The 25,112-nt window shown below is 42.1% G+C and overlaps 1 protein-coding gene across 2 annotated transcripts; it reads right to left on the reverse strand.

The window, feature by feature from the left end:
* Positions 1 to 43: 43 nt before the first annotated feature.
* On the reverse strand, positions 44 to 23,731 carry LOC113947721 (5-formyltetrahydrofolate cyclo-ligase-like). 2 transcript variants are annotated; one of them, XM_027644580.1, is made up of 3 exons: positions 23,618 to 23,731; positions 19,875 to 20,139; positions 44 to 1,350 (listed from the first exon to the last, which is right to left on the reverse strand). In XM_027644580.1, exons 1-3 carry the CDS (start codon positions 23,729 to 23,731, stop codon positions 1,127 to 1,129), a joined length of 603 nt encoding a protein of 200 aa, XP_027500381.1. In that variant the 3' UTR covers positions 44 to 1,126. The 2 variants fall into 2 exon arrangements, with proteins under 2 accessions (XP_027500381.1, XP_027500382.1); XM_027644581.1 differs by lacking the exon at positions 23,618 to 23,731 and adding an exon at positions 22,930 to 22,956.
* Between the last annotated feature and the right edge of the window lie 1,381 nt (positions 23,732 to 25,112).

Genomic DNA, 25,112 nt, shown 5'->3' on the forward strand with positions numbered 1-25,112 from the left:
TGAGAATTCATGGATTTTTTAATGATGACACAGAGTAGTCTGGTGAAAATAAATGCACTGATTTATTGATTGAGGGAAGAGTTAAACATGCATAGAAAAGGTGAAATTGCACCAAGGAAGGAACACAAAATTCTGACAGTTTGATTGATCCTGACTGGAAATACTGTGTCCTATTGCTACGAGGACAGTGTGCAGAGAAAACTCACTATCTTCTTCCTGATTTCCATGATGGTCTGGAGAACCAGAGAACAATCAACCTTCCACCCAAAAATTTATTCAGTCCATAAAACCTGCTCTCTGCAACTCTTAGCATGTCTTTATCACTTAACATAGCACCCAAAGTCCACACAGTATTCTGGGACATTATGAATGGTCCATGTACAGAATTAGAGAACTTAAAGTAATTTTGAATATTATTTTACCAAAAAAAGAAAGAGCTGTTTCATTACAGAGGGAGAACTCATTGGTCACATTTTAGACTACATTACAATCTTGTATTTAGTTAAAGAAAGAATCATATACCAAAGTTATGGACATAAGCCTTTTTTTAATAACAGATACTCCCTTTATATTAAGACAACTAAAAGGAGGCAAGTAAACAGCCAAAATTATTGTATACACCAAAATTAATTACGCTTTTTTTCCAATCATCATTTTTTTTTCAGCTTACTCTAGGACTTATCTGGCAATTTCTTGTTTTGCTCATGGATGTACACAATATTTCAGTACTGAGAATTTTACCATAACAAGTATCTAATTCCAGAATGGATCAAGAACTGACATTAGTAGACATTTAACTTTTAAACTAAAATAATAAAACTGTTAAGTATCATGAAGCTTGTACCTCAACAATATTATAAGAAGAAATGGTCCCTTATGTATTAACAGTCACACATTCTTGTTTCTATAGATTCCAGAATAAGAATTCACACCAGGCATTTGCTAATTAGAAGCAAATCAATGTAATCCTCACTACTATTATCATATTTACAGTGTTTTTTTTTTCAAACACAAATAGTGTATTTTATTGTTCCCAAAGTCATATATGACAATTAAAAACCCCATGATTGATAGATATGATGTCTTTGGTTGGCTGCTCTGAAGGTGGGTTGGTATCAAGACACTTTCAGCAGTCTTCATAAAGGATTTCATCTATTGGAATATCATTTTCTGTCACAGGCACTGATTCACAAATCTGTTCTCTAAAAGCCAAGGCAATCGTGTAAGGCTTTCCACTGGGATGTTTCATACATCTTTCAAGATAGGTATCATAATATCCTTTCCCTCTTCCCAATCTGTTGCCTTTTTTGTCAAACCCAAGGCCTGGCATGAAGATAAGGTCAAGACCTCCTGTAGAAAAATGAAATAAACATTAGTGGATACCCTGTGGATTTCCTGATGGCTTGACTACAACCACATAACTTCAGACATTTGCAAAAACGGAAGCTTTGTGTTTTGCAAAATGCTTCCCTCTCTTTGATCAGATGAAAAATACTTTGAATACTAAACCTGTAAATTTACATTTTCATCTTATCAATTTCATACTAGATCAGCTGCAAAATAATTAGGTCTTGAAAAGCTAGAAGAAAAAAACTCCTACATTTTAACAAATTTATTTTATCATTTTAACCCCACACTTCCAAATACTAATGATTATGACCCTAAATCCAGGCAGAGACTGCACTCAGGGAAATTAAATGCAGGAGGAATCAGAAAATCAAATCAACTTCAATATCAGACACAAAAGTAGAAAAGGAAAAAAGAATGAAAAGAAGACATATAGGAGAGAGAGAAGACATCTTGACACCATTGTAAGATGTCATGAACATTCTCTCAACCTCCCAAATCCAAAGAGCCTTTAACACAATATATTCTGAAAGTGGGTATTTGCCCTCTTACATCAAGATGAAGGTTTGAAGGCTTGTCTCTTTGTGATGTCAGGTTCCTTTTCTCCCAAAGGACTTTATTCCTTGGCTTTCAGCAACTTTCACTGTTGTTCCAGCACAGCACACACACATTCTGTTTGCCTGCCCTGAATATCCCTCCTTCTGGAGGGATGTGTGGGCTCCCCGAGAGTCTTGTGAGATTGCACTTGATTGGAACTCAGAATGAGTTAAAAAATTGGAACAAGCTGCATGAGCTGCTGATCACCTTGCTTTGTTCATGGCCTATGAATGGATCGGCACCACGCCAGGGAGCTACAATTTACACTGGGCTGCACACTGGTTTCAGGAGCTGATTCACAGCACTGCCAAGGCAAAGGAAACCATCTGCCACGTTGAGTGACCACCAGGCATGGAGGCTGCCAGTGTGCAGATCCCCATCACTTATGCAAGGCTTGTACACTCAGTGTGAGAAGTCTTGCAAGGACACCCCCTAAACAAATGAGCTTGGCTGGCTTGGTGCTGACTGCTGAACCCAGGAATGTCCCACTTACTAGTTTCACAATGCAAAGGAAGTCTTTTACTTCTTGCTGCTGAAGCAGACAGACACTTAAGGAGAGAAGGGCAGGGAGTGGAAAGCCAGCACAGACTAAAAGACAGCTGACACGAGTCTGGAAAGAAAGCAAATACTGTGTCTCAGTCCACTGCTTCTGCCTTCTTAGAGGAACAGTACTTAGCCTTGAGCAGCTTTTCTGTGACCAGCTTCTGCTCTTTCACCTGAGGTACTTTTCTGCTTTTTATATGTCCAAACCTACTTTCCTGCTATTTTGGACTGAGCTGCTCTCACTAGATCTAGCCAAGGAATGATGCTCACCATTCAAGATGTGTGGGAGCATGTACTGAAAAAGCCAGAGCTGAGCAGTTTTTCAGTTGCCAGGGAATCCCATCTGAGATCATGTATCAACTCCAAACTCAGCCTGGAAGAGCATGTTAACAGTTCCCATAAGACCAACTCCATTGCACACACTTCCCAGGCTCCTGGAGATTTCCTTCCACTCTTCATTGTTCAGAGAAGAGTCAGTGACATGAACACTCATCCATCATGAACTGATGACTTAATTAGAACATTGATATAAAATATGCAAGGCAACACAGTGTGAAATGCTTAGAGAACATCCATCTTGCAAATCCAGCATCATACAGTCAAGAAACAAGGAGGTCAGAGGAGTGAGAGGACGGAATTAGCCAAAGGCCAGACCACAGAATAATACTGGTAGAAACAAAGAGGAGCCTGAGTGTTTCACCACGCTACAGTCAACTTTTGAGTCATGGGGCAGTAAAATGAGTGAAATGCCAAATGGCAAAGAGAAAAAGAAGCCTGAAGGCAGAAGTATGGCCTCCCTGAAAAGAGGCCATTTTCATGGTATCACCTCGTACATCATGTTGGACGTACCATGTCACATCTCCTCAGTTTGCAAGTTAAAAATTTCTCTTTGTCACTTGTCAGGCCTATGGACTAGGACCTAGAAACCAGCTGATATCTCCCCATTAGCAAGACCAGTAATAGATTCTGCAGGTCAAATCCTCCCCAAGTTACTCCTACTCTTCCTACTCCTACTCTTACTTATCCTCTCCATAATCTGTCTCACATCAGCCTTGTGTAGGTATTCAGGTGGCCCAGAAACCAGTAAGTACCAAACACTAAGGATGCACAGAACGAAACACACTCTGCCTTATGATCTTTTTTAGCTGTTTTCACTCCAGATGCCTCTCATGACAAAAAGCAGGAAACATTTGCAGTCACTACTGGTGGCAGGAAGAATGGACACTGGGGGCAAATCTGCATGGTAAAAAGGTGCCACTTCTCCTTACATTTGTGTTCCAGACAGCAAGAAGACAAGTCACAGGAAACACTAAGGGAAGAGGGAAATTGCAAAAACAGTAAAAGAAAGAAATATATTTTCTATGGAGTTTAACTGATAGCACCAGACACTCTCCAGCAAATTCAGATGCATTAAAGCACTGTGCTTTCTTCTGGGTTCTCTGGAGAAACACAGGCTCTTCTAATGAGTTGGCTCCTCTATAATCATGGGGCTTTTATGCTGAATAACTCCAACAAGCTTGTGCAAATCTCAATATGAAAAATTATGCTGCAAATACTGTAATGGTTACCCTTATATTTTTCTCCTATTGGAGCACTGAGATACTGACTGCCTTGCTCTGACTCGCAACATGCTGTCTGACATCCATGCAACTCACACTGCACAAGATTAAGTAAAATGCCAAGCAAGACTGTTGGGACAAAAATGACACAGCTAACTCTGCAAGGAGCCCAAGGGCAAGCCCAAGCCCAAGGCCCTAACCCAAGCAGCATTGGCCCCAAGTCCTGCATCAGGATCTAGAATGAATGGCATAGAGCTGCATGTAGTAAATGCTTCCAGGCCACATAACTTGGGGAGCAATAAAACCTCTTACTGTAGCTGTGGCAGCGTGGGGGAAGAGCAGAGAGGTGACACTCAGATGAGACCAAGATTGCAGACACATAAGATTGCTATCAGCAGTGAGGGTACATCAACAGGATGGCAGATGAGGGTAAGAACATCTTGACCCTCTTGGCACAGGGTCCTCATGCTCCCAAGCTCTTCCAGCCCTGTAGGACTACTGGGTGACACTCAGGATGCCCTGCAGGCTTGCTCTGTCCTCACATCCAACTCCCCTTGCTCCCACAGACTGCTGTGTGAAATGGCATCCTTGTCCCTGAGAACACAGAGCAGATACTTGGGCATCAAACATGGCACCAGGTTTTAGCACCTCCTAAAACACACTAAGAAAGTCTCACATTCACCACCTACTTCTGGCCCTCTCTTTGTAATGTCCACTGTCTCCCATGTGTCTGTGGTGGTTCTTGGATCCCCAAGGGTCCTGTGACCACATGCCAGAAGCCCAGGAAAGCACATCCACAGTCAAGAGGGTTTTGCTATAGGTAATCTGTGCTTCTCCTGGAAAACTTGCATTTGGTTTGGAAATTGCTAAAGGCTGAAAAACACTGTCTCAAGCAATAGTGTTTTGCTCCGGCTTCTATGTAGAGAATATCCATGCTCCTGACACACTTTAAGCTACTGGGTATACCTGTAAGGTTAGTAATTACGATGACAGCCACCTAATACTCACTGTATCTATGATATGAGCTCTAGTGGCCACAGGTCCTTCAACTGTGGAGCACCATGCGTGAAACAATATACCCTGACTTATCCATCAATGTGGTCACACAGACCTGCTGACACGGCCACACAGGCTTCACTTATACTGCTAAATGCAGCACGGCCAGAAAACAAATTGATTTACAGCATCACAGGTGGTCAATACTTTAATTGTCAGCACACTGTCTGGCACTGCCGGCCCAGGTGACACCCATGACTGCTCCAGGGGACAGGATTGCCACAGGCTGTAAAGACAGAAGGGTACAGGTCTGCTTCCTTCAACAGTGTGCAGTTCTCCCACACCAACAAACCTGGCTTTACTCCTCCAGACGCAGACACAGATTTTCCTGCCACATGCCAGAATATGCAACATAAATCCTCAAACCGATGCTACAAAAATACTGCTGTGATGCTCTGCCATAAGGTCTGGTAGTATTAAAATACTACAAACTGCAGAAAAGATTAAAACAAAATATTATTGCCTTAGGGCCACAGAGGTATCATGTGAGATCAAAAAAGAAGAGAGGCCAAATTCTGTGTAATGTGGACAGGACTCATCTGTGCCACTTAGCCCTGTGTTATTTAGCAGTGTAGATGCTGTCATAGCTTCTGAACTTGTCATGTGGCTGTAAGGCACACTCTGCACTGACTCGCTTACATCAGGGTAGACATATCTTATGTTACATAGAAGTGAAATGATTTGCCCAAGGACTCAGGAAACATGTGGCAAAACTACATGCAAGAGGCAGGTGTGCAAACTGCACGTCCCCTGACTTAACCAGCAGACCAAAACATCAGCATCCCCTCTCGGTGTTTTAAATAGGAATACACAGTTTCATTTCCTCTAGGCATCCACAGTAAACTTCCCCAGTTTGGCAGTGCATTTCTCATTACCTTTCGTGATGATATCAGATTTGATTTGTTCCCCAGGGAAGGATTTTCTCCTTGCACCTCATTACCTTCCTTCTCCCTAATCTGATGTTCCTATTTTGAAATGCCAGCCAGCATTTTCAGAAGTGTTCTTGACAATGGTTAATTATAGAAGAGTCTGTCAAACTGCACAGATACAGGTCATGTAAAGACTGCTGGGGACTTGTTCTGCCCTCTGAAGGAGCAGCCTGCATGGCCTCTCTCTTCCCAGGTTCGAAGGAGAAGAGCCCACCGCCACCCGCTGTGTGGGGTCACTCATCTCCCCCTGCACAGCTTGACAGTCCTAATGGAAGATGAAACTGAAATACTTTGTCATCCCACCTTCTCATCCCTTGCTGCCACTTGCTTTGTGGACACAGCACAGTGCCTGGGACCCATCAAAGTGGGAGCTAGGACTCTTTTGATTCTCTCCTCAAAAGCGCTGACAGAGGATGAGGCAGAGGCCGAGCTGCAGCAACTCCTGTGTGCCGGTAATGGCAATGTGCTCATAAAAACCATGCTCACAACACAGACACTGCCTGAGCTCGAGCCTACAAGAGGTCAACAGTGATCAGCTCTATGCGCCACTGTTGCTGCTCCTCACAGCAGCAAGGATGGCTTGATCCTCCCAGCCTGGTACCTCAGGGAAGAAGGAGTTTTCAGTGGTTAGTTTTGTTGCACACACACCTTGCTCTGCCGTGGTCGTCAGAGCCTCACCCTGCTTTGCTTGGATGTAAATAATTACACAAGATGCAGCCAGAAGAACCAGGACAAGAACAGCCTTCTGTTTAAGGGAAATGAGTGTTAATGTTGCTATGCACAGCATAAACAATGTCAGATCAGTCTGTGCACAACCTCTGTGGACCTGAAAAACATCTGAGAGCTGTTCATTTACAAAGAATGAAAGCTTACTTTGGTCCTTTTCTGATCTAGCAAAGACTACAATGGATTAAAACAACAAACCCTTTTGCAGGAAAACTTTACGTTTCAGAATGGAAAGGGTGCAATAACCATCTGCTGCCTCTGTATCTGCTACCCTGGCACAGAGGAAAAAACTCAATCACTCAATCTTGATATCCAAGTATCAGTCTTGTTGACATGCAGGGTATGAGTCAATGAATTGGAATAACTCAGAAAGTTCTAATTATTGACAAAGTCATTACTGTAACTAATTACTGTCAGCAGCAGCATAGTCAGACCTTTTGGGTAGGTGTTTGCTTTCAACACATACTCTACAGGGCACAGATCATCATCTTGTTCTGTATTTACACTGTACCTAACACTGTGGTCTGGGTTAATCATCAGATCTGGGAGAAACAACTCTACGAAAGTAAATATTTCACTTATACTGCAGCAAAACAAATCCTTTCCCCTTTATGGCTTCTCCCTAGAACGCCCCAGGTGGCCCCAGCACCGCTACTGAGGTTGCTAACACTTACTATTTCCTTCCAGATAAAAAGTCTTCTGCCCTTTGGAAAAAACCTGCCCTTGGTTTCGAGCACAGCGTATCTGCTCTAACATGTCTTTTGGTATAAGGTCAAAAAGGGAAATGCCAGCTCTGTTTGCTACAGGCCTAATCCAGACCATATTGAGGCACGTGGTTCCTGAAGGGCTGGGATTGCTTCTAGAGGAAACAAGTTCTCATGCCCACAAAGTCCTGGAGAAGACACATACTGCTATAATCCCAATGAAATGAGCAAGGAGAAAAAAAACATTACCCTTTGCTGCAACTGATAAACATCTGGAAAAAAGTCATTCCTTCAAAACCAATGATATGCACATTCAGTAACACAGAGGACTGCAGACATAAACAGCTGCATTGGTTGCCTTTGCCCCAGTCAGTCTGCTAAAGTGCAAATGCAATTCCTTAAAAGAAAGGAAACTCGTATGCTTACATGATATAATATCAGAAGCTAAGTGTGAATTCTCATCTCCTTGGAAACCCAAGTTACAACATGAAGAATCAGATCTTCAGTTGCTCTAAATCAGCATTGCCCCCTAACTCCCCTCTGCACCAACCTTGGGAACTGCATGAAATATATACTGAGTTACTGACATGAGTTTGAGAAAAAACAGTTCTTTTGTCTTACAGCTCCTTACTGTTGTCTTATAGCTCTCCTCTAGTGCTCACTCTGTAGCTTCCTTATGATCCCAAACAGTTACCTAACAGGACTAAAAGTTATGTTTCATGTTAGATTTAAAAAACCAGCTCATTTTAAACCGCAGCCAGTAGCTTTTCCTCCAGGTGTTTCCACCGCGTGAAGATCTTTAATTGTGCAGGACCACATCATTTCAGCAGGACTTGCTGTTTTCTAACTATTCACAGACATCTATTGCTTTGGAAGGAGACAGAGAAATGGTCACTTTTATCCAGTACACACTAGCCAGACCACAGGAATCAAAAATCAAAGTGTCACATCCAAATCCCATAAGCTCCATCCATGGTCTCCTGCTATGGGACACACCATGAGGTACTCCAGGCCTCAACTCCTCCAGGGAGAAATGCTGGTAAGACCAGGGGTAATTGCTTTACTTCCCATCTTATTTGTGTATGGGCATTGTGGGCACTTGGAAGGTTTTGTCTCCTTCTGTCTTTTAAAGAACATTTTGCCCACATCTATGCACACCCATAACCCACCTTTTTCATCCATACAGCTGCCAAGCACAGTATCTCCTCTGCAATCCTGGTGCCCCAGGTACTTGGTCCACTAGCATGACAGAGACAGCTTCTGTTATTACTTCAATAAAATATTTTGCAGAAAATAGAACCATCAGCAGAATCTACAAAACAAGCACTGAGCAACTCAGCGTTTATCTGTCTACTCATCCATGTCAGTGCTTTGTGTCAGCATGAAACATTGGTCTCCATTGGTCTCCATGGTTCACACTTGCCCTGCTGAACTGGAGCATAATAAAATATTTATACTTCTCCCTGAGAAGCTACATGATAGCCATCAGTCATACAGGCTTAAAACAACGAGTGGCAGCCACTCGCCCGTTATTAAACCTGAGAAACACTCTAATAAAGCCGCTGGATCAGCTCCTGTGCTACTGAGCTGTGCTCAAGCAAACAGTCTCATATTTTGAATTCATTTAAACCAAAATCTTGCAAATTTAGTGCCAATGCAACTGAAAGGTCAACTGCACTGCACAGCATCAGCTGTAGTTCGTCAGCCCTGCTCAAACAAACCTATCTTGCTCCACAGATGAATATCCTTTAATGTGTCATCAGAGAAGATACTGTATAAGGCTAAGACTTGTGTTTCTACCCAGTTTCACAATGTGGAAAGGCTGTGTGAGGCTGTAACCATCACAGTCATTTCCCCTAAGGTTTAACTTACAGTAAGATGAGTCTAGAGTCTCATTTTCAGAATTTACTAAATACCTACCTAAAAGAAAATTTTAGAAGTACTTTTCTATTTCACTATTATTCATCCAGTCTCTGTAAGCCCTGTAAATAAACCAAAATCACTCAATGCCACCTACAAAAATGTCTGGTTTTGCAAATTCAGAGTAAAGGGAAAAATAGCTTAAGACTGCTCAGTTATCAGTCTGGGAAAAATGACTTATCTGCTCCTGATACTCAGATATGTGAGCATGGTCTGATTGGGAAAACATGGGCAACTAAAAATGTTTAGTTGCCAAGGCTTGCACCTGGGTTCTCCTGTGATTTTAAACTACAAAAATACTCTCAAACAAGATGTACCAAGCAGCAATACCAAAGAGAGGACAAATGGCATTTGAGCTGCTTTACAGTGCATCAACATATCTTGTTAAATCAGCAAATACTGACTGCAAATCTGCTCCTTTAGAGAAACTCACAAGGCATTGATGCGAGAACTGTTTATGTGGGTATACTGCTGCAGCCTAAAATACAAGGATCTTTGTGCATCTTTGCAGGTTTTTATGTGAAATTCTTTAAGATCTTGTCAGCGATACTTCCCATAGTGTTTATCTGAGCACTCATTTAAATACTCCCACTGGATACACGTGCATGTGCACTACTTCATTTTTTCACTCTTTTGCATGCTTCTGTCTGGGCATTTTTAAGTCTAAATATGACAGACGTGAATCGTTCAGGGTTTTTTTCAATACTTCATCCATCACTATCAATATTTCCAACACCCTTTGACTCACTCAGCAGACAGCCCATCGTAAAACACACAGAATTGCCTGTGAAATATAAATGGGTAAGACATTAACTTCTAAGTCAGTGCATAAACCTGAATTCTGTAAGGAGTGACACCACTCGATGGGAACATCAGGCATTCTTGCAGGCAGGGTTTATTGAATATGCAGAGTCAGCTGGTTTGGAGGTGATGGCACCTTCACTGTCACCGTCAAATATGTTAACATCATAACCGAGAAATCCTGCTTCTGCCACCACAAGATTTTATCTTTTTAAGCTTGCACAGTTTAAAAAACCTGACTCTCCCTCGAATCCTTCACCTCTCTCACTCCAACTCCTGAATTTTTGGGGAAATTAGGCTGAAGCTCTTGTTATTCTGTGTGTGTGAGTACAATGTCTGGATGAGATTTTAATTATAGGAAAACAGCCGAAATGACACCACTGCTCCACAGTAAATGTATGGAATACTGACACCTGCCGGCAAAGAGCTTCCTGTCACTCCTGGACAGGAATTTGCCCTCAATTACATCCCAAAAACTCACTGCCATCTCACGTGTACAACAGCCAGCACAAGCAGGAGCTGATTTCAGTGTGATGCCAAACACGAAGACCAAGAGCTATCCTTACACCGTGAAACAGCAGCATGAGGCTCCTGCTCCCTGAAAGCGAGTGGCTCTCGGACAGTCCAAGAATTTCCCAACACAGGGGGGAAATGACAGGGTATTTTGAACCTCAGCAAAGACAGCAGGGATTAACTGTGCCAGAAAGATAAATCTTTTGTAGCTGGAAAAGTGCTGACCTGATTTAATAGCCCACTAAGCTGGCAGAACACCAACCCTAAGAAAAAGAAAGAAAGAAAAAAAAGTTGCAATTTTCTGCCAGATTCATGAGCTGAATCTGCTCAGCAGAGAGTACCAGAGATGGTACCAAGGCTGAGAAGATCAAGGGAGCATAGAGTTGGGCACAAGAAAAAGGCAGCAGGACTATGCCTCCTGGCACCAGCCAGCTGCGAGTAGGGCTCAGCTGTCTCATCAAACCACATCTTCAATCCACATTCCCTACAGAGGTGGAGCAGCAGGAAAAAGCTTCCTCTCCTGTTCTCCAGATTATGTGCACAAAGACACTGAGATAAGCTTGGTGCTGGCTCTTCCTTTCCAAAGATGAGAATAAAGGGAGACAGAAAAGTCTTTTTGGATTAATTACCGCAGCCAAAGAAACTTGCATGTTGGCATTTCCCCTGTATGAGTTGTTGTACAGACTCCTGCCACACTCCAGAAATGAATCTCACCTCTTATCTGCCTTTTAAAGACTCTTGTCTCTAGGAAACAATATGAAGAAAATGACAGTGCTACTGTTCACACTCATTGGAGCAAAATTAGCCCTCTTTGAAACAAAGCCCTCGAGAGTCACTTGCAGTGAATTCGAGGCCCTTGCTCATGTGGCTTTCACTTCTCTTCAAACTTTAACTGATTACAGTAGAATTAACCTTTTTAGTTGTTTTGCTGAGTTTTCTGCAAGAAGGCAAATATGGATGACACTTAAGATGACTCAAAGGAAAAGCACTCTTTTAAAGCCTTAATAAACTTCATGAAATCAAACAGCCATACGGCTCCAGAGCTCTCAGCCCTCCAAGTTCACTGCAGGATACGATTACAATTGGCATTACAATTAAACCACACAGTGTTAACAGTTTAGTCTATACGAAGGAAATTCAGGACATAAGGACACCAAAAAGCATTACAAAGTGATGTCACATAAATACGTGAATTTTTGCATTTCAGAGCATTTTTTCAAAAGCCTATCAAAAAAAGAGTCTCTTTGTCATCATGTTGCACCTGTTTCTGGACAGAAGCACTGAGAGGAACTCAGCTAAAAGTGTCTGTCTTCACCTAGTAAATTGAATGTTGATTATTAAGCTGTTTCAGAGAGTTTTGGATGCTGATGCAGACTAGGGGAAGGGCTGAGACAAGCTCCAGGAAAGAGTAATCCCAGCACTGGGATGGACTCTCACATCTTTCAGCTGTAGGCTGGGATGCAGAAAAACCCTGAGGGAAACTTGCTGTCACCTGAAATGTTTTATTTCCAAGCGAGTACTCTCCTACCTCTACCTGCTAAGGAACAAGCTAGATAGAATAATAGAAAACTATTTAATGGATCTTTAATACTGGAACAGGCATTTTTGTAATGATGCATCATTGTGGGATATCTGTGTGGAAACCAGCAAGTGATCTGATGTAAAAGGCAGTGTTAGGGTATATACAGGAATAATTAACATCTCCAGTGCCACTACATGTATTTCACAATGTTTCTTCACTTGGACTTAAAATTTTCTCTCAGGCATCTTTTTTTCCAAAATAACATCAAAGAGATTGTAAAGGTTGAAAGACCAGTGGCTGGAACTCTTACAGATCTAGAAAAACTTCTATATGAGAATAAGAAAACAGTCAAAGTTTGATAGGCAAAAAATATAATAGATATACTACAGGTGTAACTAAACAATGAATAATAAAAAGAAAGTAAATCAAATATCCTTATTTAGTTTTCATCATGGAAGAATGAAGTATCACTTGAACTGAAAGCAGTAAATTTAAAATGAATACAAGGAACATAATATTTCACACATCGCAGGAACATAATGTAATATTAACATAATAAGGAACATAATATTTCACATTACAACTAACTAACCAGTACAACTCACAGCTGTCAGAAGGCAGCAGAGCCAAGGGCTTAATACAAATAAAATTAGATGCTTAGAGGAACGCTCCAAATGCCTGCTGGAAAGAGAAACCAGAACCTGTTTTTAAAGGGATAAGCTGGGGACTGCAGCTGCAAAGGTAGGAAGAAATTTCAGTTATTGCTACACAGCTACAAGTTGTAAGATTTCCTGACTCCTGTAAAACACAGGATGCTGTACTGAATGTCCAGTGCTCTGATCCTGCACTGTGAGGGGAAACATCCTCTCTCCACAAGAAGATTCATCACCAGAATGTTAATGCTTCACTTGCACTGAATTTGTTCTCCTTATGCATATCAAAATACTACGGCTCATTGTCTCCAAACAGAAGTTCATTCCAAACTTTAAATCATTTCATTAAAAAATAAATTACATTAGGAGCTAAGCCTTGATTTTCAATTTTGTTTCGTGCCATGCTCTCAGGTTTTTCTTTTTTTACGACCAGTGTAAAAAGATTTTAAATTATAATCTATCCCTTGACATATTTTGTACTGTAAGTTTTAATCAAGTCTCCCAGAGGAAAAGAAAATCTAATAGTACCTTCAATCACTTTACAATCTTGTTTGGGGTATTTTTTAGGGGGGGGTGGTTCCTATGTAGTTATATTTAACATCTCTGCTTTTCACATATCCACTTATTCCAGATACATTCCAACCTGCATAGAGCTCATTTAAATAGTCAGTTACCTCTGAGCATTATTTACTCAACGTATTTTTTTTGAATGATTAGCATCATTTTGTATGGTCCCATTATGTCTTCATGGACAGCTACACAACGTTTAATGCAGCTGAAGAAGTGTATTAGACCCTCCCTGTGCTTTAAGCCACAGCATTTTCTCCTCACAATGTTTTTTATTTCTAAACTTTAATGTTCCTCATATTTCAAAGCCCTCTCACTTCTGGTACATTTTTTGAGGCAGGAGGGGGCAACCCATTATCTTTTTTTCACATCACATTTTATTCTGCAGTTCTAAGTTAAACCTATTGCTCTTAAGACTGTGTTGCCACCACTTCAGTCACATTTCTGAAGAACTGTGCTAAAATTTGGAATAACTAAGAATACTAATGGCATCACAAGGCCATCAGTCCTCGCAGCAAATGTAGACTCTTTGAATGTATGAATAAATAGCAGGAGTTTAAAGACAGGTGAAAAAGAGTTTCTTCAGACAAAAATGTTTCTGCAGGGCAAATCCCAACAGCAAAGTTTCAGATAGGGTTAATGATCACTCAGGAATAGTTTCAAAGTACTTGAGGTTGTTTAGAACTGTAACCTAGAGGTACCCAGCATTTTCCTTGCAAGAAGATCACATTTCCCATCATAAACAGCCCCTATAAACCAAGTACAACCACGCAGGTAAGCTGTCCCTGTCTGTTTCTGCTACCAGCATGTTGTAATTTATGCTACAGCAAGCCTCAAAGTGTTCTGGAAGTTAAAAGGGCAGAAAGATAAAACTACTCTAACCTTAAAAGCCAACATTCAAAAGGTTATGTGAAAATGAAGCTGCAAGAAGTTGCTGCTAGACATATGTTAACATCTCCTCACTTTGCTTCAAATTCGGAGCTTTCCTTATTATTAATAATAAATATACTCTCAGAGCACGGATTATCTAGTTAATATTTCACTAATTATCTTCAAGGTAGAACACAAATACCATGATCAATAGGCTACCAAAGCTTCCAGTGCTGAAAATGCCAGAAGTCTCGAAACTAATTACAAAATACAACTTAAGTTAATATATTCCTTTCTGGGAGCAAAAATACATTATGCTGTTGTAGAGTAGTAGCAGATTATTCAGCATTCCCCATTACATATAAGATGCTATATTGTCAAGTGCTGACATTTTCCATCTTAGGTATTTATGCCAAACTGAGGCGTGGGCAGGGGGGTTATGTTTGTTTTATTTCTGCCAAAATGGTTCACTGGTTTCCAAAGCTCTGTTGCTCCATGCCCTGTGGCAAGAACTTGGTACCCTCTGTGATGATGATGTGGCTTTAGCCCCGTGCAAATCCATTTGAGCCAGGCTGATGCAGTGTTGTAAATGTTTGAAAACCTGCCATTTGCATGGGCTTAGGAGAGATGTGTCAGGGTGAGTTCTGGGGCCATCTTCTCTGTACCACTGCTGGAGTCACAGCTGCCAGGGTGGCCCCACAGCTCTCTCTGGGAGCCTGTGCCACAGGGGATGTTCTCTCCATCCTGGCTACTCATTCCCTCCCCACACACCTGGCACTGATCTGGCCACATGGTAAACCAGATCCACTCATCTGGGTTACAAAGTTCCAAACAAAAACAGGGTGGGGGAAAGGAGGAAAACACTCTGCATCAGAGCAGGAACATGATGCAGCTTACCACAGAGAGGCAGGAATAGCCTGAAAACAGAAGGAGGGAAAATTCCCTAAGTCAGAGTTGGAACAAAGACAGAGCACCTGGAGCTGCAGGCTCAGCTTCTCCTGCCAGCCCTGCTCCAGCTGCCAGGACTCCAAAGGACTTTCATTTCAGTGGCTTCTCCTAGTTCTGCTGACTGGGGCAAGACTGGGAACCGAAACATGGAAGGAAATGATGACTGAAGTTTCACTGAGACTTTTTTTGGCACAACACCTATTTACACAACCCCTCATCATCAGCTTCCTACCAGCCCTTTAGTTGCATCAGTCCAACTCTGTGTGGTGGCCCCGTCAGAGAGAAGAAAAAACTTCTACTGGTGCTGGGTTACTTCTAACCAAGATTAGTTTCCCAGTATAGCTCCCACCGTGGCTGCAGAGCCATCTGTGCTGGCACAGGAGATGAGGGGTAGGGAGCAAGAGGAGGAGAAAGGGCAACAGCTTATTTAATCATGCACTGCCCAAAAGAAACAATCACCAAACTATGTCTTTTGTACTGTTTAGTACAAAAAGTACCATTAAACAGAGAAATTTTTTTAAGCCAATGAAAAAAAGAAAGAAGCCAGTACAGTGGGGAAGGAAATGAGTAAACTGGGATGCGGAATCTTGTATGTCTGGAAGCAAAGTGAAAGAAAACAAAGCACATGATCTCCTCCCTTTTGGCAGGGACAAGCTATTTACATTGGCCCCACTGCCCCTGAAATCAGAGGCTGGGAGTGAGAGCAGAAGGAAGTGGAGAATATGGTTAGAAAGGCCAGAGAAGGAGAAGGAGATTCAGAGAGGCCGAGCAAAGAGCAAAGAGATGGAAAGGGACATTATGGTGGCTGAGAAATTATAGCTTGGAAAAGGAGGGCTAGCCCAAGGTGGAGACAAGTCTGCCAGCAGCTCCTCTGCACAACTCAGGCTGGAACCGGGATCCCAAGCCTCTGCTGCTTCTCCATCAGCAAATACTACTTAATATCTTTAAGTCACTGAACACTGTAGTGATGAAGAGCCCATACAGAAATGTAGATCTCCATCTGCAACCCAAGGTTTGAATAATGCACAGTAAAGAGGCATATAATGCAGCTTATAACCTGAGAGAAAAAAAATGATTGAGCAGATACTCATTAGCAGCATTCATTAATAGCCAGTAGTGTTCATTGCCCAGAGCATTGTATCTGGGTTCATCTATGAATGAGTCCAGATCCAATGGACAAGGCCAGTGTAAAATGTACTTGGAGAGCAGGGCAGAATTGACAAGAGATTAAGCAACTGAATTAAGTTTGTACACATAATCTCATTTCTTGCATTTCTTAGAAAAGCACGTCCCAATCCATTAGAGTAAGCAGATTCAGAGCCATAGATTCAAAAAACACTTCATTTTTTGGCCAAGAAAAATATCTAGGCCAAACCCCCTCTCTCCATAACCCAGGTGAATGTTTGAAAAGTTGTCTATCATTTATTGTACAGTTCCAACTACTAGTCAGCAGTTCATTTAGTTACAAACATTTAAGTACAATATTTGCTCAGGTTCAAGCCTTCCAGTCCAAAGTTGGCTACCTGCCTCCCTTCAAAAAAGCCATCTCCAAGAATTTTACCAGATAAAGATACTCAACCCAATCTTTTTTTTATTTTTTTTTGTGTCCCAATAAGAATAATCTCTTTTTCAGAGGAGTTAGCTTAGCTTTTCACCCATAGTTCTCAGAGCAGGCTTAAGTAATAATAAATAACATTACAAATGAGGAAGCCCATGTCCAGCTCGATGAATCACACCGCCTCCCTAAACCACACTGAAACTGGAGCTGCTGGGGAAGTGTTCTTGAAATTTCTGTAGGAGTAGTGATAAAAAGCAAACAGGGAGCATGGTTTTATCTGATCTACTCCTTCCAAAGTTGTGCAAGGTATCTACACTTCTGTAAACAAGTACTGCAACCTGCCTGAACTTTCATCAGCACTATTACCTTGGGCAAAACCCGATACCAGTGCACATTTCTACTCCTGATGGGCAAAGATACAAATGGGAATTGGTACCTATGAAGAAAATGTACTTCTGGTATACTCCTGAAGTTGTTTAAGTCTTTCAGCAGGTATACCTGGAAATTAACCAAGTCATGCACCTACACACAGCCCTATTCCAAAAATATCTGAACTTCTTTCACCTTTGTTCTTTCTGTTATGGTGTCCGTTTAGCCTAAAGAAAGCAACTTTTCATATGCCAATTAGTCACCCACAAATAGTAGAGAAGATCACAGGCTTTGTGCTACAAAACTGCAGTGATCTCTGTTTATGCCAACATGTACTGCCAAGATGAAAACAGGTAAACCCTGGTCCAACAGAAAAAGGATCATCTCCAAAAGGAGCGGTTCGTGTCTATTCAACACTGCCTGTGAGTGCCACAAAAGACTGGGAAACTCCATGCAAAAATTATACCTAGTCTTATATGTGAGTTATTCTCCACAGTAACCATGCCTGAACTTTTAAGGACAGTGTGAATTTAAGCTTTTTGCCATGCAAAATGAATACACTCAGAAATGACATGACTTATTTATGTACCTGCAGGGTATTTCTTGGAAATTACATAGCAACTTATGCCAGCAATGGGAACATTACTAATGTAACACCATGTTATCTCCTTATAACACTGTAAACGCCTCAGATCACCACCGTATTTGATATCATCACTGAGATAAATGTGTCATCCATGCATAATTCCAACAATAGAGGATGGATGTAGCAGCAAGGCAATTTGCATTCCTGCAAATGTAACAAAGTTTAAAAAGATAATAACTGACACAAAAAGAAACCCACACCAGCAAAAGGAATTTAAAGACATATTGAGATGAAGCATGTGTTTCTGTGTGGACAAATTAGGAGTGTGTGTCTGAATATGCAACTGTGTAAAAACCCTAAACTTTTTCTCTCCAATCTACCAACACTCTCCAAGGACTGACTTCCAATCCAAATGGCATTATTCCAAGATTACTGTACAAACAGTACAAACAGACTAAAATTGAGTTTTAGGCAGAACAAGTCTGACATGGATGTACACCAGTTTTTACAACTGGTCTCTTGGCATCTCTCTGTAGACTGCAGTAGCTCTTTTGGCATTGCTCTCTGCCCATAACCATACTCTGGTGCAGAGAAGGAAGCAGCAGGTCCAGAACTAGCCAGGTACCAAAACGTGTTCCTGCCTTCCCCCACCTTCACTGCCTGGCATCCAGGTACATCTCAGTGCACTCTACACTCACAAGTCCTCACTCATATCATATCTAAAACTGTGTGTTTACTCTGTGATCTCTGCAACAGACTTGTTGGATTTAATTAACAGCAGCTCATCAGTAGTACAAAAGCTTGTCCTGAGTGCCTGAACTAAGCTCAGGTACCTTCAAAAGCCCTTAAATCCCACCAATATACACAATTTACTGACAAAACTCAGGAAAACAAGTAACTGTGCTAAATATGAAATGTAAAGAAGATGTATGAAGCACTATATGAAGCAGTGAAATCCCTTGCTAGCTAAAATGTAGACACAAAAAGGATTCTGAATTAGGAAAGAGGAAATGATTGAAAATAAAAATGAAACAAACACAGTGAAGTGTTCTGGGAAAGTACATTGGCATCCCAAAGCAAATAGAAGCCCAAGTTCAATCAAATAGAGTCACAGAAATGTTATGATCCTTTATCAAGCATTATAAGCTGGTAAGTCTGTGAGGGGTGGAAGCTGCCTGAACGGAGAATTTCCATCTAGAGAAGATTTTCCCAGACTCAGGTTTCAAGCACAAGTTCAGCATGAGTTTTCCATTAGTAAGATTAAACGTTTCTGTAGATATTTCAGGAAGATATTAAAGTGTTTACAAAAAGAATGAAAATAATGAATGTAAACACAGAAAAAGTAAGTTTGTTTACAGATTTGTAGGAGTTGGGGAATTTTACATTAAGAAAGAGAGGTTATTTGGGGATTAAAACACACATAACACAAGTTTGATCTAAATGAACTTGTAACTTTTCAACTCTATGAAGAATCCAGTATCTGAGACAGCATTATAAGATCAAAATAAAAATGTGAGAGAATAATGATGGAAAAGACTTTGCAATATTTATCCATGCCTACAAGAAACTCCTTTTATTTTAAGTCTAAGGTCTCAGCCCAGAGAGCTGTTCTGCATGGGCAGGCTTCATATCAGCACTGTGATTCATCCATGCAATACTATTGGCAGGATCAAAGATTTCAGAAAATTCTTATGTCAGTCTTCAGGCATCACCTGAAAAGTCCCCAGACTTTCAGGCAGCACAAACTAAAGTTCTCAGAGTGAATCCTAAACCTGTGAACCCCATGACTTTCAGTGGCAGCCCCCAGCAAGCCCGTCTCCTTTATGAGCCTCCATGTTATGCTTGCTGAGACTGTGCTGAGGATGTCCATGAATCAGAGCACAATGATTTATCTGGAGGGCTGAGTCTTCTTTCAGCTGGATTAGTGCAGTCTTGCCCCTGCCCTGCTGGCATGTCACAGGGGTGGCACAGGGTAGAGAAAAATGGGCAAGAGAAAGGAGCATCTCTCTACAATGTATAAAATCAAAGTGTAACATTTCACTCTTGCTATCAGGAGCCTCCAGGCTCCTGCTCAAAAACCCCACAATGCAGGAAGAAAATACTCACCTCCAGCAAGAGCTTCCTCTCTTGTACTGTCATCATCACCGGGCTGAAGAATATTCCAGGATGTCAAAGCAAGCGAAGAAATGTCTTCAGCTGATGATAACTTCAGCATGTCCATGTGATTGCTCTGAGGCTTGTAACGGGGGATGAAACACTCTTTGCCTTGCTTAAAAATGTCCTTAATTATTTCTTCTGTCTGGACTTCATCTGGCATGCTCAGGAAGATTGCAATTCTTTTGGATTCTTGGTACTTGGGATGGCCAATCACCTACATGGGAAATTGATGCAATCAGTTTATAAAAAGTTTTTGAAAAGATCAATTTACTTAAATTTAACACAAAACTGGAGCAAAATATCAATTGAAAAGAGTAGAGATACAAAATTTGATGCATCATAAACAGAATAAACTGGCTTTATTTCCTACTCCAACATTTCTACCACTAACAAAATCAAAATAGGCAGACAACCTCCTGATGCCCTAAATATCTGTGCCATACAGTACAGACATCCTCAAATGCCCAACATCACTGGAGAAAGATACAGCGGGTCAGAACTGCCAGCTTATGCAAGAAGAGAGGTTTTAACATTCCTTTTCTTCCATCCTTTTTACATGCCCATCTCTCATCCAGGCCTAGGTAGAATAAGAAGCACATCAATGATAATAACTCAAAAGAAAATTAGCATCAGAGCAGATGACTGCAGAGCACAAAGTCTTCCAAGACCTGGCCCCTCTTTCTTTTGTTAACCTGAATGTCTTCCCTCCAGCAAGTTTAGATATATGACTTTAAACATCACCCGCTTCTAATGGGTGATCTTATTACTGCACATTTTTCAGAGCTTGAAGGAAAGATGGCCTTGCCATTTTTTGCTTTTCATGAGATTGTGCTGGGCTTATAAAAGACTGAATAGAGGAGGGAAAATAAAAAACGCTTATATGGTGAAAAAGTGTTAGCAGACTCATACCTCACTATGTCTCTGCCCATTCCAGACTGAATTCCACATTAAAATTTGAAAAGAAGCTTTTAAAAGCTTGTCTTCTTGTTCTTTAGTACCTTATATATTTTGTTACTTACATTTGGACAAAACAAATACAAATGTGTCCTTTCTCATTGAAATGTGATTTATTCTTATTCTACACACTTACAAAAATCTGTCAAAAACATCAGACAATTGAGAAACTCTCTAGTATCTACAGAACAGAGAGCAGCAAATCCTGTGCTGTGTGTTTGGATGACGCCAGGGTAACTTGATCTGAGCTTTAGCCTTTGCCCTGGCCTTGTTTTGAGATATAAGTGCCCATATCAGAGTCAAGACATGATTCTCACTACTTTTTTTTTCTTTCTTTCTTTCTTTCCAACAGAGCACTTAAAGCCCAGGTGAATCAGTCAGGAGATAAATATAATTTTTCAAGGGGAAAAAAAAAAGAAACACTTCAGACCAAATTACAGTGATGTGTAATTTCTATGTTCCTTGGTCATAGAAACATCTTAACAATTCAAACCCATATTTTACTTCTTTTTGTATCTGCCCAGCCCAACACATGGATTTTTCCAACCAAGAGATTAAGCTCTTAAAGAACAGAATTTCCATGGCAGCTTTTGTTTGAAAAACTGGACTATTTAGTAAAACTTCAGACTCCAGCAAATGGCTGTGATTCACACTGTTGAGGGCCTCCAGAGCTAAAACTTCTCATGGGTTTGGTGAAGAGAGAAACTGAGACCCCAAACTCTCTTTCAGAGGGGGGCTGTGTGCTGTGGGCACAACACAGGTCCCATCTGCTCTGACATATCCAGTAACACATTGATTAGGCTGTGTATAGGAAAAAAAATGAGGTTGAAGATGTAAACCCACATGTGAGCAGGAAGACAGAATTTCAGATGTTCTGAGAACTGTGAATATGCTCCTACTATGACTCGGAGCAGTTTCTGAGAAGAGTGAAAAAATTTCCACACTTCACAAGTAGTACTGCCCTTTGTTCACTAGCTGATGGAAATTTTTGAAGAATCAGAGTATGCAAACAGCACGACTTTAATCATGAACATAAACATTAAAAAAGAATCATAATCCAGGAGCTAATTAAATACTGGTGACTTGGTCTGCCTGTGAAGCTATTTCATTTGGAATATAAGGACTATTTTGAAACGAGATTTTACTACTAAAAATATTACTCAGGTGTTATAAAATAACCTGCTCACTTTTATTAGCTGCAAGCACTGATATAACGTTACAAAGCTACATTTTTGGCCTTAGATCATTCCAGATATTTTCTCAGCCTTCTCAAAAACTTCTCCATGCCTGATCTATTACCCCCCCTGTAAGGAAGCTGACTCTACTGTCTGCCCCTTGCACAATGCCACTGTCTCATGCAAGCTCAGGATTTTCAATTTGTGTCAGATTATTAAAACAGCAGGATAACATCAATTTATGTCCTATTTTCTGACGGCTTCTTTTAAGCAAAACAAAAGCTGTATCTTCCAGTGTCCTCTCACTAACAGAAATGAGTGCTCTGTGCTGCATTTATCAGCAGTAGTCAGACAAAGGCTGAGGGTTCCTAAAAATTCAGTACTACATGGGCTAGGTGCTTACAATGTTGGCTGAGGACTCTGCATTTCTCAAGAGGATGCCAGTATTTGCTAAAATTTGAGAGATTTAAGTCTAGGATGCATGACTACCAAAATGCATTATCATGACCGTAGGACGTGTCATATATACATATTTATAAAAAGTATTCTCTATGAAAAAAAAGGTTATGTGAGTTCCAGTTAAACTTCCTACAACCTAACATTTCTGTGGTGACACATCCCACTCATGAAGTGGCTACAGATTAGTAGTAAATGAAGTCTATAAAGTGATTTGAGATCCTCTGGCAGGAAAATAACCATATAAATGTAGATCATCCAGAAGTACTCACTGGTGCTGCAAAAAAAAATGAGGACTGTGCTCTATTACATGCAGTGACTGCAAAATAAAATTTTATCGTGTTTATTAAAATGATAAAATACATATCTATAAAAACTGTGTAATCCAAACACAAACAGGACATTTCAAAAGTACATACCCACATCACGCTGTGGTAGGATACCAGTTAGGCAAACCCAGCTTGATATCTTTTAAAGTGTAAAAACCATATTAGAAATAAAATTGCACGGAAGAAACACTGCTGTAAGATACAGAAGGGAGATGACAGCGCATAAAACAAGAGGCCAAATCAGGCAGTCGCTGAGTTTTTTTGTATGTACGGCCAGAGCCGGCCATGCAGCCACGTGAAGTGATATGAAACGTCTGAGATAAACACCCACCACCACCCCCGAGGTGCCCCACTTGGGGTGAGTGGCAGTCTGCCCCCAGCATCCCCAACACCCACGGGTCATGTGTCCCCAACACCCCGTGGACGATGTGTCCCCACCACCTCGCACGTGATGTGCCCCACAATCCCGTGGGTGAAGTGTCCCCAGCACTCCACGCCTTATGTGTCCCCACCTCCCCCCGAGCCCGGTGACCGGCGCTGCTCCCGGCAGTCCCTGACACAGCGGCGCCACCAGCCCCAGTCCCCGGCAGTGCCGAGGAGGGACGAGGGGCAGGCTCCGAGGGGCAGGCTCCGAGGCGGAGCCCACCCCCCGCTCGGCGGCAGGGCCCCGGCGGGCGCCCTGAGTCACGGTTTCGCGCTGCAGGCGGGGCCTGGAAAGTCCCGGCCGCGTTCCCCGCGCCGTGCCGGGCGCTGCTCTCGGGGCCGCGTCCGCACCCACCTTGAGCCCGAGCAGGCGGGACTGGCGCTGCTTCTCGGCGGGGCCGAGCGCCCGCAGGCGCTGCCGCAGCTCCCCCCGCAGCGCCCTCTTGGCCGCCCGCAGCGCCGCCGCCATCGCGTCCCCCGCCGCCTCCTGCATGCGCCGAGTGCGCCGGGCGGGCCCCGCGGCCGCTGCTCGGGTCCGGGCAGGGCAACGGCCCCGCGGCCCCGGCCCCGCCGTGCTGGAGGGCCCTGCCAACAGCAGCCTTTTTTCTTTCTCTCTCTTTTTTTTTTTTTTTTTTTTTTTTTTTTTTAAGCCTGGCGCGGATCGCGAAGGATTTCCCCTTCACTGATTTTGTTGCAGGAAGGGGAATTACGTTTCGGCGGGATATTTTACCACCGTCTGCCAGGCAGTTTCATATCCCTACGGCATCTGCCCGGCGGGCTCCGAGGGAGGGGTGCGGAGGAGGGAGAGCCCTGTACCCCCAGGGGCGGTGTGCCAGCCGTGCAGCTGTGTCCAAAGGGAAGCACTGTAGGCCAGCGTTTGGCACATGGAGTGTTCCAACCCACCTTTAACCGCCCAGGGTGGCGGAGTCACCGTCTCTGGAAGTGTTCAAGAAGCAACATATGTCTAGTTGACAGTGTCTAATATCTCGTGTCTATGATCTTGTGTCTAGTGCCATTGTCTAGTTGACAAGGTGGTGATCGGTCAAAGGCTGGACTCAAAGATCTCAGAGATATTTTCTAACCTAATTGGTTCTGTGATTCTGTGATTTTAGGCGCAGAAAGCTACATTTCCACAGGAGAACATCTCTTTTCATAAATCTCTTCCACGTGGCATTTGATGACATCTCAATTTAGCCACAGTGCAGATGGATGAAGTCATCAGCTGTCCCACTGTGCAGCTCTCTGACCTCACCTTTTGCTCTAGAAGCAGCACTGTGTTCCCCCATGTATTGCCTGACAGCTGTAAGGATCCCTTAAACAGCAGTGCCCTGGGACCTGGGCACTGTTCAGTGTCATGTGTGGATAACTTCGTGACAGTTAACAAAGTATATCTACACGATTTTGTAAGACTTAACCAGTAGCCTTGCTGTTTTCAGGCATATTATTATGTTTAGAGTCAGGGTGGTGCATCTCATCACTGCTTTTCTTGCTCTTAAATGCAGAGCAAAGGAAGGTTTTTTCCTGGTGAAGATAACCTGGAGCCCACTGGACTGCTAATGATCCAGGCTTTTTTATTTAAACCCAGGTCTTGCCATGAAGACAAGTGTAAAATAATTGTATCATCTGGATTTGGAAAAGGCATGGTTGGCCCTTTATATTTAAATAAAGAACTGTACTCCTGAGTATGAAGTAGGTTACTAGATCAGTGTAAAAGGAAGTGGGTGGGGTATTAATAGACTGGTGTTAGCCACTATGATCTGCATTTGCAATAGTGCACAAAAAGAAACTGAGTAAGAATTTCTGTTCTTATCATGAAGGCTTAGACTGAAAATAAATAAATATATGTCATA

The sequence above is a fragment of the Corapipo altera genome, unplaced genomic scaffold, assembly GCF_003945725.1.
Source record: "Corapipo altera isolate COAL_440 unplaced genomic scaffold, ASM394572v1 50, whole genome shotgun sequence".
Lineage (NCBI taxonomy): Eukaryota > Metazoa > Chordata > Aves > Passeriformes > Pipridae > Corapipo > Corapipo altera.